General features: G+C 38.3%; 1 protein-coding gene across 4 annotated transcripts in view; it reads right to left on the bottom strand.

The window, feature by feature from the left end:
* Window positions 1-17,525, bottom strand: part of stck (LIM zinc finger domain containing stck) — a 90,666-nt gene that overhangs the window by 41,920 nt on the left and 31,221 nt on the right. For 3 of the 4 annotated variants that reach the window (XM_067138324.2, XM_067138325.2, XM_067138323.2), the window contains 3 exons: window positions 14,860-14,970; window positions 14,674-14,786; window positions 7,004-7,196 (listed from right to left, as the gene is read on the bottom strand). In XM_067138324.2, the coding sequence (XP_066994425.1) occupies window positions 7,004-7,196; window positions 14,674-14,786; window positions 14,860-14,970 (417 nt within the window). Of the gene's footprint in view, window positions 1-7,003; window positions 7,197-14,673; window positions 14,787-14,859; window positions 14,971-15,157; window positions 15,219-17,525 lie in introns of those variants that run through there. The other variant, XM_067138326.2, reaches the window with a different exon arrangement.

Consider the following 17,525-nt stretch of genomic DNA (forward strand, 5'->3'; position numbering starts at 1 on the left):
ACATTACATTAACCATTGTTTATTGTGATGTTCTTTGTCTCTTATGCTGCCTCTCAACTCCGATAAATAGGATTACTGCTACGTACCGAGTATAACAGCCTGACTGAATATTGGCGGGAAATAGCCGGGGAGTTAGAAAACTTTCTTCTTTAGAATGCCATTCCTCTGATTCATACATTTTCTGATACAGCTGGTACGTAACACACTGGTTCATCATAGTATTTCAGCTATTCGATCCCTACTCTGACGCACTGTTTTGAATGAGTAGTAGTAGTAGTAGTAGTAGTAGTAGTAGTAGTAGTAGTAGTATGGCCTGGTCTAGAATAACAATTTAGGCCTTTTCCAAATTATAGCACCACAATATTCACTAAATAACTCAAAATTCAACTCTGAAAAGAGCCGTTTCTTAAGAAAAGCTTCTTTCTCTTCACTTTTATTAAATTTTTCATTCAATTTATTCCAAACTAGCAATGAAGAGGGGGTTTCTCTTCTGGCTTGGAGGAAAAATTTGCCTTCAAGTCAGATAGATTTTTCTGCCGCCAGTATAGTAAATTGATATTTTCCGACTCATCGGGTACTCCTAGGAAACAGATTAGTAATTGGGTATAGTTTCTGCCCTGGGAGTCTCCACTATTCGACCCTCTCCCCGCTGAAGAAAGCCAAAGAGTGTTCATGGATCACGGCTGTCTGCGGTTTGATCATTCCAGGTCTGGAACTTTGGACTATTAGATAGGCAGCGTAGTCCTGTCCGTTAAAAGAGAGAAAATGTGTGGCGTTTCATTTGAACGAGTATTTCGTAATATGAGAGCATTCCAATTGACGTCATTGTATGTTCATTTCAGTTGGGAAAACCACTAAGAGGATGTAAAAAGGCATTATAATGATGAAAACATCCCAACCTGATTGTGACTGATGGTATGAAATTGGGTCTACCATTACAGTGAAAATTCCCTCAGTCTTCATATGAGAAAAGATGTTTGGTGACTTCCTGTCACGTTTCTAGGATAATGTTAAGAGCTATAAAATTTAAGACAATCTTTCTCACAACGTATACACTACCTAACCTAGAGTTCTGTATACAATGTAGAATTCTGTAGCGAAGCAGGGTACATCAGCTAGTCTATTATAAAATATGGCAGTGAAGTACTACAGCACCCCAAACAAACATTGATCGCCTTGAGAGGTGTCCGAATAATGCCCTACGAATCATGACAGGCGCAATAAAAGCCACGCCTGTAACCACCTTACAGTTGTATACCCACAACTTACCAATAGAAGAAGAGATGAAACAACAAACAGCCAATGCATATCTCAGCTTACAAAGACTACACCAAATGACCTGAGCCAAATAAACCGTTACTAGTCCCAATCTTAAAACCCAAAAAGATCCTTTGAGTCTCGCCAAAGAATATATTAATAAGAGCAATCTGCAAATAAAACTTGAACCACTCTGTATGCCAGTCAACCCCATTGAATACATGCAAGTGACTGCAGATCTTACTTTGCTAGAAGAGGCCTGCAAGAAAGACTGTTCACCATATGATCTAAAACTCTGTACAACAGAAGAAAGATACCTATCTAATCAATTGCTAAAAATATATACAGATGGCTCACAGGACAAGGAAAACAGAACTAGGGCAGGAATACATTCATCCTTCTTCTCACTCCACTTCCCAGGCTAAAACAAAACAAATTTTGATGCAGAGATAAAAGCAATTTTCCATGCACTACAACAGTTATTAGGCAGAAAAAATAATTACCAAAAATCTGTTATCCTTCCAGATTGAAAAGCAGCCATCCAAGCCGTCTCGTCAAATAATGTCTCAAAATAAAGAACTGAAATAAATTCTATGTATGATAAAAACCCTCCAAAGACTCCACAAACAAATCTCATTTCATTAGATTCCTTCTCATGTTGGAATAACAGATAATGAAGAAGCAGACAGATTAGCCAAAAAAGGTACCACACTACAACAACCTGCCAGTCAGACTGATTTTATGTCAGCAAAGAGGATTCTGAAAAATACTATGGAAAACAGGCATGAAGAAATGGCTAAGAAAACAGCAGAAACCAATTATGGAAGGATATTGATGCTAAATGGGATCAGTACAAAATAAAACCAAGAAGAGTAGCTGTAGCCTTCTTCACACTTAACACTGGCCACAACTGTCTTGCAGCTCATCTAAAACAAATCAACAGCCTGAGATCCAAAAAATGCACACTTTGCCATGACCCTGGAAGCAAAATGGATAAGGAACACCTGCTACATTGCAACAAACTTGATGTGGCAACCAGAACATCAAGAAATCTCACTCAACTATACTGGAATGCAAGAAAGCTGATGGATTGGAATCTGGGCTAGCCATAAGATACAACAACAACAACAACATGATGGTGGATTTAGAAAGTTAAACCAGTAGTATTTCTTCTAATATTTTCTTTCCATGAAATTGCCTGTTGTACTCTTGTTGCAGCTGTTGTTGTTGTTGTTGTTGTTGTTGCTGTTGCTGGGTAATTATGTTTTAACTTTATTATTACACTACTGTAAGTGATCACTGCCACCAGGATATTTCCCAATTGTGATGTAATAATAATAATAATAATAATAATAATAATAATAATAATAATAATAATAATAATAATAATAATAATGCTATTTGCTTTACGTCCCACTAACTACTTTTTAAGGTCTTCGGAGACGCCGAGGTGCCGGAATTTAGTCCCGCAGGAGTTCTTTTACGTGGCAGTAAATCTACCGACACGGGGCTGTCGTATTTGAGCGCCTTCAAATACCACGGGACTGAGCCAGGATCGAACCTGCCAAGTTGGGGTTAGAAGGCCAGCGCCTTAACCGTCTGAGCCACTCAGCCCGGCCAATTGTGATGTATTTGTTGGTAATAATAATAAATTCCGATAGATTGAAAATCAGAGGTTCCCACACATTGACCGCTCCTTACTTCTTTGCAGCTGGGAAAAAAATTGAAAAATTGGGGTCTAATATGAGAGTAAATACAGGCAAAATTTGGTCTTTCAGTTGATTAAGTTCATTCCTTGACTTTGGGAAGAAGCACAGAAAGAACTGATATTCTGGCTATTGATAAGCTAAGATACAATGCGTTCATTTTCGACCCAAAAATATGACTACAATAAGTGAACAGCCACAAGATGTGCCTCAAGAAGCAGTCCAGCTTACTCGCTAGTGTCACCATACATCAAGGAGAAATATCAGGTGAAATCTATCACCGTTTTCAGTTTATTAGTGGGTGTGAAAGGAACTCTGCCAACATAGATGACTGATATCTGGAAGAAATTTCAATTACGGGTGAGCTGTGGGTTTTTTTTTTTTTTTTTTCCAGATTAATTTACTATTTTGCATGTACTTCTAGTGGTGTATAGATAAGACAAAGTTAGAAGTTGTGAAAAATAACTGAATACATAGGGGCAATGACAGATGATCAAGAGCAGAAGATGAAGTAAGTAATCTTAAGTAGTATTTAAAAAAATATTGGAGAGGAAGATACCAGACACTGAACATAAAGTTCAGAAAAACATTTAATTCAGAAGTTAAAGCAAAGTTATTACTGTATATAGGAAAAATTATGGAATTGTAACACTAAACATAGTCACAAGTAAATTTGCCAAAATAATAATGGAACTGCTAAGTTGTACAGCAAACAGTCGAGGGGGAATGTTGTGCAAAGACTATGTATACAAGCAGATAATGTTCAACGAATAGTTTAGTGTTGATTGAGGAGGTGAAATTCAAGCATTTTCAAGAGTTCAGAACACAATGCAAAGACGAGCAGACGCCTGAATTTTAAACATTTCATGGGACATGTCAACAGTGTGTTCCAGTGAATGTTAAAAATACATTTAGTACTAAATCATTCCTGATATGTTAGTGATTAATGCAACAGCAGGATGTATTGAAGTGCACTGTGAATAAAGTCTGATAACTCAGTAAAACGACAATGTAACACCGATTTTGCGAGACCTCAATTTAACGTAAACCTGCATTTAATGGAAGAAATTTCCAGTCTCGAAAATTATTCCATAAAAGCAATGCAATTTTATATTCGATTTAACGTAATTCACAATAGGGCAAAACCTGCACTTAACGTTAAGGAAATGTTAAAATTCTCAAAAAAAAAATTTCTATTCGTTTTGGTTATGGGAAATTAATAACCTATGAAAAAGACATCATAAGCTTGCTAAGGATGATTCAAGGCAGAAGAGGAATTAAGATGCAGGCACTTAGGGCTAAAGTGAGATGTCTGACTCTGATGCACATCACATCCGACCACGGCCGTTGTAGCAGAAGAGAACCCCCGTTTTAATGACAATGTTATTATAACCTTCGAAAATTTCTATATTACTCTGAGCAATATCCTTCGGTTACAATGAGAACCCTTTTACTGAATCATCCATTATTACGAGCAAATTCGGGCATGTTAGTTTTTATCCGTTATCAATATTCATACACTCTACCAAATACAGTATATGACGCGACTCCAGCATTTATATTGAATGTGATCAATCATCTTCTGTATCAATTCCTCGCTACGCACGAGCGAGTCGATCTTGAGCAAGCCTGAGGTCTCCTCACAACTCGTATAAAGAAACATCGGGTTAATATGTTTTCACAATAAATGCAATGCCAGCAGGTGTTAACTCCTTAGAAATAAAGGCTGAAGTAAACAATTGCTTAATTTTAATACTATGTATTGAAATAAAATAAGAATGTGATACTACTTCTCCTCAAGATACAGCAGTGTGCATAACTAATTTCAGAGGTTAGGTAATGTACTTTCGTGTCTTGTTAAATTTCATAGAGGCTCTTCTTGTGTAAATTTATAGTGAAAATTTTATTATTCTACAGGGAGCTTGAAATATGTTTTCATAATACGTACGTGGTAAACCTAGGTTAGGAGATGCCGTTTGAAGTAAGAAAATGGAAATGTTTGCCACAAGTCTCTGGAGTGATGCTATTACAATTTTTAAGAATGAAACTGAATATGCGTGTTGAGACTATTGAAATTGGAAAAATATGTACTAATGAGTAAGCAGCTGCCTGGAAAATATCCGCAAAAATGTTTAAACAAACTGATTGCTGTTTCATACTGATTTTAATGTGTTTCTGTGAGAGTTTGGTATCTTTCCTGACTTTTATGGAATATCATGTATAACATTATAAGAACACCCTTAAACCAAAGTGGTTTTGCATTCAACGACAAAAATCTGTCCAAATGAAGCACAAACGGTAAGTATAGGACAGTGTGTAGGGTAGATATCCTTGTTTTATTGCTGTCACTGTGTAAATAATGTGTGACTGTACAATTTATGTTAGTACATCCAAGATCTCTGGAAAAGGTGTGCTTTCTACTGAAACCTTGATTTAAGGTAAACCCCTATTTAGGGTTAAACAATCAGGTCCCTGTAAAAATGTTAAATGTATACATTTCTGAACCCATGTTATAATTTCTTCTCTCTTTATCAGGAATCCACTCCTCAAGTTTTGCCCAGAGGGTTCGTTAAACTCTGTGTACACACAATATCTTAATAGCTGTTGTTTATGTATACACTGAGCGACGAAAAGTCATGGGAAGGGGTGTCCCTTTAGAGAATGTGCCGTGTACGACCCAGTGTGCTGCGGCTAGCTGAGCAGTCTGTCACAGACATCAGTGTCATGAAGATGGCAACACGGCACGAGTTAACTGACTTTGAACATGGGATGATCATCGGCGCACAGCACATGGGTCATAGCATTGCGGAGATTACACGCAAATTCGGGTTTCCAAGGTGTAGAGGGTGGATCTTCAATATCACAGAGAGAATGTTACCACTCGCATAAACCGCCGCACGAGAAGACCACAGGTGTTTAACGAACGGACATCACTTCACCTCTGCAAAACCACACTGGGCGGTTGACGGGCTACTGTGAGTCAGATCACTGCCCAGTGGAATGTTGGGAGTCAGGAACCCATTTCTACCAGAACTGTAAGGAGGCAACTGCACCGCATAGGCTTCACCAGCCGACGACCAACTCTTGTCCCTTTGCTGACACCTCAACACAGAGCTCAACAACGTGCATGGGCCCGCGAACATTGGCAATGGACCATGGAACAGTGGCGGAGTGTGATATGGTCCGATGAATCCTGGTTTCAGTTGTACCAAGCTGATGGGTGTGTGAAAGTGTGGCGTATGCTCCATGAAGCTATGGATCCTGCGAATCAACAAGGTTCTGTCCAGGCGGGAGGTGGCTCAATTCCTGTCTGGGCGGCGTTCTCATGGTCGCAATTAGGTCCCCTTGTCTGGCTGCAGGGAGCGCTGACAGATGCACGTTATGTGGACATTCTTTCAGACCATCTGCATCCCTTTCTGGCCCTAGAGTACCCTGATGGAGATGCCATGTTTCAAAAGGACAATGCGCCATGTCACCGCTCTATGGTGGCACGCAGGTTGTTGGAGGAGCACTCCAGTGAAGTTACAACCATGGATTGGCCTTCCAGATCCCCCGATCTTAATCCAATTGAGCATTTATGGGATGCTGTCAATGCTGGAGTATGCTACATGAACCCTGCACCAAGTACACAAGACCAACTGTGGGTAGCAGTGCAAAATGCATGGGTCCAGATCCCTCCAGAACGATTCCAACACCTTGTAGAGTCGATGTCTCACCATATTGCTGACGTTTTGAGGGCTCGCAGAGGAGCAACTCGTTATTAACATCACAACCAGCGTCTTCCCATGACTTTTGGCCGCTCAGTGTATATCAAACAAAATATGGTCAAATTTGTGATAGAAATCCTGTCTTTTGACTTACTTGGTAAAATATTTAAAACAAAAACATTCATATTCAAAATATAACTCACTGAACTACAATTTCAATCAGTGAGGAGATTCAGATACATTGTTCAACTACAATGAACTGTAGCAATCAAACTAGAGCAATGACAAGTAACATTGTATGAATTAAATAAAGAGCCCATCATGATAACTTACTGACACTTATGGCACACATATTTCCCCAAATCAACAGCTTTTGCTTTAGCATTGCATTCATGGCAAAGAGCTCGTCCTTGATTCCGGATGAAACCTAGATCTGCCAGCTCCTTATCGCACATTTCACAACGGAAACATCTTGGATGCCAGTTAGCATTCATCGCCTTGATGACACGACCAATCACGAACTCTCCTGCGGAAAAATGGGAAAAATTAGAATGAATTTTAAATTCCCCACTTTATGAATGATTTACAGATGAGGAGTCTGTAGAAAGATAGAGTAAAATATAAAGGAACCATATTTGCCCATATCTGGATGCATAAGGATAACAGGAACACGCAACACATAAGTTTTTAACTTCACTAGTAAGCCACTCAGAATCCCAGTAACAACTGTGTTAGTACAAAAATATATACAGTAAGTAGCCTACAGTAGAAGTAAGGTATGATCTTCTGATTTATGAAACTACAAACACCTTTTACCACGCATTCAGTCTGCAACTGCATCAGTAAAAAATATTACCAAGGCTGTAACGTCACCAAAGATGTCTACTACAACTGCAGATAAAGCAGTTACAATCATAAAATGGTAGTCAAGGACACGCACTAATTTGCTATCACATACTGCCCGAATTCTTTGTAAAGTTCCTTGTAACATTTTGGAAGATAATTTTTCTTTAATGTGAATTTGTCTGGAGGTTCAGATCTCTAGTGAATAAAACCTACTTCACTGCTTACAGGCAGATACTGTAGCTCTCATAGTGCAATTTGTTTTTAAAAATATTATACATGATAAATATTAACAAAATAAAGTATCTAGTCAACACTAAAAATTTCAAACTCAGTGTTGACATTTTATTTATTAATTCGAAGAAAATGTACACATCTTCATAACAAAGTCAATGTACAATGAATTTGAGATATGAGAAGCAACATACACTTGGGACTCCTAGGCATAGAATTCACTTCGGAACGCTCGGCCACGTTAACTTTGAGATGTTCCCAACTAATCTTTTGATGCTTGCCATTGGTGCTTTGGATTATTTCTTTTGGCATTCTGACAAGTTGTTCAATCCTTCAGCTATAAATATTCTTACAAGGTTAAATTGGTAACATTGTTCTATAACTTACACTTATGGTTTGCCGTTAACAAACTTATCCATATGGATATGGATAAGATGTTCAAAATATGAATGAAACATGTCCTATGTTTTAACAACTTAAGCAATAAAATAAGGATGAGATCCTAATTTTATAATTGCTTTTAATGTATTGAATAGGTGGTAATCAATGCTCTAATACTGTTGGGGTTGGAAAAAAAAAGAGTTGACCAAGGAAGGTCAGACAGGATAGATGAAAGTGAGGAGCCTGGCATAAGTAAATGGAGGCAATGCCAGGACTCAGCTAGGGGCCCCGTGGTCACCAACTCATGCTCCAGAGCCCCTGGGGCCCCTTTTAGTCACCTCTGATGTTGTAGTTGGTGTGTTGAAAGAATGACAAAACTCTTTTGTGAACATTGTTATTTGCTAGTGTGTAAAGAAATGCCTGCTGCAAACTATGTCACTGTAGCTAATGCACTTAATGAGCCATGCACTTACTTTGGCCAACAGACCTAAAATAAGACAATGTATTGCTTTTATTAATGATAGTGCAGCTTACAAGAAAAAAGCAGCCAAAAGCTTTTCTATAAGCTTTTCAAAAATTATACACATAACTTGCATAGCTCATGCACAGGTTATATGAAACTGTAAGGGCTCAGTATTTTAAAGTGGGTAAATTAGTGTCTAATGGCAAAAGGGTCTTTTTGTAAAAGCACCCTCAAGAATCTTTCTGTTTAAAGACAAAAACCCAAGTCTTGCGCTTTCCCCTCTATATATTGTCACGCGATGGGGTACCTGGCTTAGCACTGTGGTATATTACGCAGACAACTTTGAAAGTTTTGCATCCATTGTGAACGCACTAGATAAAAACGACGAATCGTAAATTGAGATTCTTCAAGAAAGACAGCTCTTTAAAAAATGATTTGGCGTTCATACCTGCCAATCTATGCTTCTTGTGTTAAACCACAGACATACTTAAAAAAATCCATTAACCTGTTGTCCGAAACAGTGAAGGAAGTGCGTGCTGTTGAAAATAAATTAGATTCACTCTCGGCTTTGCAGGTAGAGGGATTGTTAAAGGTCAAATATCAAAATTTCTTCTGTAAAAACAGAGGGTTTAAAAAATGTTCAAAGTTGCAGTACTTACACCAAGTTACATGGGTTGCAAGCAAATTAAATGCTTTGCATGCAGTTGTCAAAGTTGGGGAATGCCTTGCGGTGCATTTAGAGAATATTTCTGAAAGGAAAGGTGAAGAAGGAATCATGGCTAAAGGTCTTCTAAACAAGATCAAGGACTTCAAATTTATCATCACAATTCAGTTCTTGTTTGACTATCTGAGTATATTCAAAAGCAGCGACTTCAGAACACCAAGGGCCCACTGGAAGAAAAGTTTGTTTCTGCTACAATAATTTCAGGAGTTTTCAGTGGAATATAGTTATCCGGTATGTTGGATAAGAATTTCACGAGCGACAAGGAACATATTATGACAAATGGGATTAAGTTTCTGAAAGGCACATTAATTTCTTCAAAATGAGGATATTTGAAGTGCCACTGGTGTTTTTGACTCATTTTTCAAAACACCTTCAAATTGAGGCGAACAACATTGAAGACATACTGAGCGAGTGGTAAGAGTTCAAAGTAGTCAGGAAAGGTCTTCCACTGAAATATCTACTTGAAAAATCGCCAACTGTGAAAGGATGATTTCCAATTTTAGGAAAGCTCCTCAGTATAGTAGCAACAATTCCCGTATCGAACTAATCATGCGAGCAAGGGTTCAGCAAAATGAATATTACCTGCACTTAAGAAAATGGAAATTGCAACACCATGAAGGCATTGGTCGTTTGTGTTGATTTTCAAGATATGGGACGATGCCTTGTAGGTATGTAAACGATCAAAGTTTCAGACCCATTGGATTGTTGCTACAGGTCTCCCCACGTGATTGGTCGCGGAGGAATCAACTCCAGTATATGGACTCTGGTGTAGCGTGGTTGACTTGCAGTCTGTACAGTGAGGTGTTCCCCGTCAAACATGCCTCGACGACAGAGAAGAGCACGCTATCAACAACTGTCGCCGTTTGAGAGGGCTCGGGATAATTGGGCTGTGTGAGGCTGCATTATCACTAAGGACTGTCACTGCACATGTTGGCCGACAGGCATCTAGGTACAACGTGTATGGCAGCAGTGGTCAAATGAAGGTACCCACACTCGTAGACCTGGCACAGGCCCAGCGTGACAGACAACTGTGAGAGAGGATCGCCGCATCATTTGGATGGCCCGGATGGAACCCCATGCAACAGTAGTGCAAATTCGAGCAGCTGTGACACTCCACGTTACACAACCAACAGTGGGTAATCGCCTGCGTGCAGCCGGCTTACGAGCCCGTGTCCCTGCAGAAGGTGTTCCATTGACCCCACAACAGCGACGTGTAAGGCTGGCCTGGTGTCGAGAAAGATCAACATGGGTCGACGTATGGCATAGGGTCGTCTTTAGTGATGAATCGCGCTTCTGTCTTGCCCGCAGTGATCGCCGAAATCATGTGCGCCGACGTACCGGGGAGAGGGGCCACCCAGATCTTATTGTCGAGAGGCACACAGGGCCAACACCAAGCATTACGGTCTGGGGAGCTATTGGCTTTAATATGAAATCACAATTAGTGCTTGTTGAGGGCACCATAACTGTTTAAAGATAAAAATTTCATTGTTCCGTATTGAAAAGTATCACAGTTAAATTGAAATAATAAATATGGTAGTTCAACTTATTCAATACAAGTAAATAAGAGATGTAGAGATTACATTCTTATTTAATTAAAAGTGGAAATGGTACCAGTTTCGACCCCAGTCTGGGTCATCATCAACCATGACTGTTTAAAGATAAAAATTTCATTGTTCCGTATTGAAAAGTATCACAGTTAAATTGAAATAATAAATATGGTAGTTCAACTTATTCAATACAAGTAAATAAGAGATGTAGAGATTACATTCTTATTTAATTAAAAGTGGAAATGGTACCAGTTTCGACCCCAGTCTGGGTCATCATCAACCGATTATAACTCGAAAAATAATGCATAAGTAAGAAAGAAGTTAACGGTCAAGTCCACACAATATCAGTTGAAGAGGCGATATAAAAATGACGGGGGTAGGCACTGTAAAATTCAGATGAAGTGGAATGTAAGTCACTTAAAAGAAGTAATGCGTAATCTTCTGAGCATCAGCACAGCACACGCAATGTTTGGCACTGTCTCACAATGTTCACGAAAAGCAGAGAACAGTTAAATGAGCAAGACTGCATAAACCGTCAGGCACCCTTTTAATCTTTTCTTATCCACTAATCTTCTTTCTTTATTAACTTATCCTATTTTTCTTTTCACCTCTAAAAAAAAAAAAAAAAAAAAAAAGAAGCTACATTGCCACCTTCATTTTGGGCCCTCACTTTCAAATTTAAACTCATGCCTTGCGTCCGCCAACTTTGACTACTTCAATCACGACCTGAATTTTTTTTTATATTCAAGAAATAGCGTACTGTGCATACACGTTTTCATTTGTTTCCGGTATTGCGCTTTTTACCATTTTTTCTATTCACTACTGTTTTTTCACGTCAACTGTTCTAAAAATCTTCAAGATCATAATTACATATTCAATTATATTGAATCGTATTATAAGTATATATATATATAAGTACATTTTCGTGAACTAAGCAAATACTTGATCATTAATCTATCCTTCAATCTCCGTCAGCGTATGAAACGACAGCACATGACGTAAACACCGCGCCGATCTTCTGGAGCTTGCAAGTTACTTCGGTTGAGCTGCTCGTCTTCGGCTTCTTCATGACTTTAGATCTTCATATTTGGTTTGTGTTGTGACTTTGTGCCTGACGGTTTGTGCAGTCTTACTCATTTAACTGTTCTCTGCTTTTCGTGAACATTGTGAGACGGTGCCAAACATTGCGTGTGCCGTGCTGATGCTCAGAAGATTACGCATTACTTCTTTTAAGTGACTTACATTCCACTTCATCTGAATTTTACAGTGCCTACCCCCGTCATTTTTATATTGCCTCTTCAACTGATATTGTGTGGACTTGACCGTTAACTTCTTTCTTACTTATGCATTGTTTTTCGAGTTATAATCGGCTGATGATTACCCAGACTGGGGTCGAAACCGGTACCATTTCCACTTTTAATTAAATAAGAATGTAATCTCTACATCTCTTATTTACTTGTATTGAATAAGTTGAACTACCATATTTATTATTTCAATTTAACTGTGGCACCATGACTGCTCGACACTACGTTGATAGGGTACTCAATCCAGTGGTTGACCCTATGATGGCGAACATTGCTAATGGGATGTTTCAGCAGGACAAAGCCCGGGTTCACACTGCACGCACCTCCAGAGAAGCTCTCCACGACATCACAACCTTAGAATGGCCTGCCAGATCCCTGGACCTCAGTCCTATTGAGCATGTGTGGGACATGATGGGTCGACAACTGGCCATCCATCCTCAGCCACCCACAACTCTGGAACTGACCATGCAGTGCAGCAAGCATGGGCCACAATTCCTCAGGAAGTGATCCAGGGCCTTATTGACTCCATGCCTCGACGAATTCATCAATGTATTGCAGCTCGTGTTGGGCATTGATTGTTGTCCAAACTTGCGGTCAGAGGGACCTGAACGTGTAATCATCGAATCACAACTGAACACTCGTCCTCCATGTTCAATTGCAACAATGTAGCACCACTCCTTCTGGGTGTTGCAATTTCCATTTTCTTCAGTGTATCAAACACAAACTGTGAACCAAGCTTGCTGTGAAGAACTTTAAGTGATCTCAGATGATATCTTTTAATGGACTATCTATAAAGGACTTTGATGCAACAAAACGTATAGATCGTTGGTATTTTGGCGGGAAATCAAACAGGCACATGTAGTATAATTTCAAAAGACGCTGACCTTGAAGACGACTGGTGATTATTTGGGTTAATAACTCTTAAAATATAAGTTGTTTCTATTCCATTCTTATATGAATTGATAGACTAGACTACTTAAGGACACATTCCAAAAACAATACGTAGCTTTATCCTAGTGCCATGTAACCTGTGGTTTTCATAATGTTTATTTCCAAAAAAATGTGCTGGCTCCTGATAAAAAGGGGCTGGCTACTGAATTATTTCTATTTTCTTCTACCCCTGTAAATGACAACTGCTATGCAACCCTGATAGGCAGTTTCAATGGGTTGTCTGACAAAATCAAGTAGGCCTTGACTGACAAACTCAAGTAGGCCTTCAGATAAGTTAGTACAATACAGTGTGAAAGTTAAAGTGAGGGATGTCAGTACTTGCTCTACTTCGTTTCGCTTTTTTCTTTCTATTTTGCGTACTGGTAGCAAGAGTGTCCGAGGCCATGTTCAACTTGCCAGTTAGCTGTTTTTCCCAGTACATGTTCTGCTGTATGAGGGGTGTTGTTTGAGTGTCTGTGTAGGTGTAACTGTACAGGCTACGAATGAGAAGAAAGTGACTGTGAGAAAGGTACCATCCTGGCATTTTGCATGGAGTTGAAATGGGAAACCACAGAAAATCATTTTGAGGATAGTCGACGGGGGATTCAAACATACCTGTCTCCAGACAACAGAGCAAGGTACCATAGCTGGCCATGCCGCAATGCACTGAGGTAACTATCTTGTTAATATTAATCATGCACATTAATATAAATCACTGCCACTTTTCCTCTAGATACCTATGCAGCAGAAGACTTTCTCATCTAACCTACGCAATGTAGTCATTTTTAGTGACTTGCTATTGTGGCCATGTAAGATAACTGACATTCTACAAAAACACTGCATTTTATTGTAAACACTGATGATGATGATGATGATGATGATTTAATTTCATGTCCTCCTGCTGAGATGGTGCAGTTTTCAGCAGGCACATCTTCAATGGAGATAAGCATAATGAGAGACAAGTAAATAAAAGAATGACATGACTGAAAAAACAAAGAAGCTGCATGTACCTTTTTAACCACAAACCAGCCCTCTTATTAATCTTAAATATCTGACAGTACTAGAAATTGAATTCTGGCCTCTGAGGACAGCAGCTAATAACGCTAACAGTTACACAACTATGGTGGACATAATTATGAATTACAAAAAGTCAAATCAAACCTATCCACCAAAAATAACCTAATTTAGCCAATGGATAAAAAGTACTGCAAAACTGTACACTTTGTCAAATAATCTGTTTTGTAATGGAAACAATATTTTATTACAACAAGAGACTGGTAACAAAGAGGTGTTACTCTGATCAACAGTAACTATGTGTTTAACTTTTGTGTAATTTCATCAGGCATTAAAACTGAAATAATTGAAATAAGTACTGGTAATAGAAATAAGCATTTTTAAACAGTAACACATATAATTATTTATTCACAAACAACAAACATTTCCTATATAATTAAAGGCTGCCGCCTTAGTCACATGAAGATGAATACATGTATTCTCATTGATGTGAGAGAATAAGTTCAGGAAAAAGAGACTTGACATAATATCCATTCACATTAGTATTAGCGAGAGTTGCTTACCACATTTGCCACAACATGGTGCAAACAGAACATGGAAGTCATGTTCACAATATTTGCGTCCTTCGAATTCATAAAATATGCCCTCAGGAAACGGACGAAAACACTGGGCACAGCTGGAATGAAAATAAATTCTTTCAATCTAATGCACAAAAGTGAAAATGTCCTGTACTGAACAACAATACTTACACAAAGCATTGGGGGTGCCAAAGTTCTCCATTAGAGTTGACAATCTTCTCATGGGGTTCAAATCCATCTCCACAGCGGGAGCAGAACATGTTTCCCAAAGACATACTGATGCTGGAATCAGAATAGAAAGAAAGGTGATGAAAGCACTTCCTTTAACTGTAACCACAACAGGAAATGTGGTGTAACCTTCAATGACAGCTTGCTCAAATTAATACAGGACTAAACAAAAGAAATGGAACAGTTAACAATTAAAATATGATAGTCAGTACTCCACTGACCAAGGGATAAATTTAATTACCTAGGTAAATATCGTAACTAACATCACGGTCATCTTCTGTTAAGTCTGTCTTCTTGATGCCAACTATTATACCTATACTGCTGACCTTATACAAGAAGGCAAGTTGAAATAGACACTACTCTGGCAGAGGGGAGTTAGGGATTGGAATAACTTACCAAGGGAGATGTTCAATAAATTTCCAATTTCTTTGAAATCATTTAGGAAAAGGCTAGGAAAACAACAGATAGGGAATCTGCCACCTGGGCAACTGCCCTAAATGCAGATCAGTATTGATTGATTGATTAATTGAGGTGGAATTGGGAATTGAAAAAATTGAAGTATGGAAAGGTGTCAAACAACTTCTGACAATGAATGTCTACTAATATGCACCACGTGAAGTTCAAATCCCTTGTTTTATGACTAACTACATTTCAGTGAAACTTTCTATTTACATTTTAGTCATTTAATATTAGGCTCAGAATGCAAATTATCACCAATAATTCAACTGCTTTAAGACAGTCATTTTTTATGATGATTATTATTATTATTATTATTATTATTTATTTACATTTTATGGCCTTCATTGGACCACTTTAGCCAATTTCATAAAAGAGTTCTTCAGTGTCCTGTCAACCCAATAGATCTTCATTCTCTCTGATCTTAAAATTATTTTCTTCATCTGCAATAACCCATCCCATTGTCCTTCTGTTAATCTTTGCAGCCTGGTTTGTTTGCCTGTGTGCAAGTTCCTTGATTTTGTCTGTTTTGTTTTTTAAATCATCTACTGTAATTTGGTAGTTTCCTCTTAACTTCCTTGATTTCTGTAATCCATCTAATGTTGCTCTCACTGCTCCATAATTTTTCTATAATTCTCCTGATGATCCTGTTTTCTGGTGTCCTGAGTAGATGTCCAAAGAATGAAATCTGCTTCTTCCTGATTATGCTCATAATCAGTTCCATTTCCTTGTAGAGTATTTCATCAGAATCTGGTCTCCAGTGTCCATTCTCTTGGTAGTTTTTGTTTATGGATATTCTGATTATTATTCTTTCAATATCAAGTATTCTGTCTATTTGTGCAGTGTTAGTTGTTTTGAAAATGGTAACTGTTTTATAGTTTTTTAATTCTGTGGCTAATGAGTTTTTATGCCTTTGCTGGCGAGATGTAGTGTTTACAGTGCACTATGTCTTCTGGTATGGGCTAGAATAAATTTGTTACTTTCATTGCCCTGCCCCAGTCTCATCCTTGGCTTTGACAATATGAAAGTGACTGAGGTATGAGTGATGCTAGTAATACCATTCCTTATGCAGCCAGTCCCTGTTATGAATGGTGTGAAAATATCGCTCATAGGGTCAGTTGGTACATGCATTTCACTGGGCTTGGCAGACTGATATGTAATAGCAACTTCTGGCTCAGTGAGGAAAGCAACGGGAAACTACCTCACTCCTCATTTCCCTAGTATACCTCTTCAGTGACGCCTAGGCTGTTTATGACAGCTGTTGGTGGAGCTGTGGAGGATCAAACCAGCCTTCGGGCTGAATACCCAACATACACAATAAGTTTTTAATTCTGTGGCTAATGAGGTGTCTTTTATTATGTGTGTTCTTGATGATATACCGTGCTCTGGTCAGTTTATTTATTTTATTATGCCATTTTGGTTTTTCATTGAGGTTATACAGTATATTGTTATTTATCCTAAATATTTATATTTCATGTACGTCTTTCATCTTTCTGTCTTATCAAAGGATGTTCTGAGACTGATTTTCTGCACTATTTCCTCTAGTGATTTAACTTTTTGTCCTGAATGTTGTTGGACAGGAGAGCAAGATCATCAGCGAATCCCAGGCAGTTTAAACTTATGTTGTCTTTGAATCTTCCAATTCTGATGTTCTTTGGGTTATCCTTGTACCATTCTCTCCTTATATATTCCAAGGCACAGTTAAACAGCAGTGGCAATCTCCCTATCCTAACTAAGCCTGTTTTTATGAGGAATGGCTCAGAAAATTCCTCTCTGAACTTGACTTATGATTTTGTTTTGGTTAAGATGAGTTCTATCAATTTGATTAATGTTGGGTGGAGTCCAAAAATTATGATTATTATTATTATTATTATTATTATTATTATTTAAAGGGATCTAACATCTAGATCATCAGTTCTAGCATTTTTACTTTCTCATGATATATACTTGTTCTTATTTTAGCACATATTCTGTATGCCAAACAAGTGGACTCCTATCTTGGGAGCACTGTCACCACAGAAGAAGAGGCAGAGCCATATAAGGAAAGTGGAGTATTTGTCAAACTCCACTCGATGTGGAGAACTGGAAATATATTGAAGAATACCAAATTCCGACTTGTCATACCAATGTTAAGTCAGTACTTCATTATTACT

Source organism: Anabrus simplex, chromosome 1 (assembly GCF_040414725.1).
Source record: "Anabrus simplex isolate iqAnaSimp1 chromosome 1, ASM4041472v1, whole genome shotgun sequence".
In the NCBI taxonomy this organism is placed as follows: domain Eukaryota; kingdom Metazoa; phylum Arthropoda; class Insecta; order Orthoptera; family Tettigoniidae; genus Anabrus; species Anabrus simplex.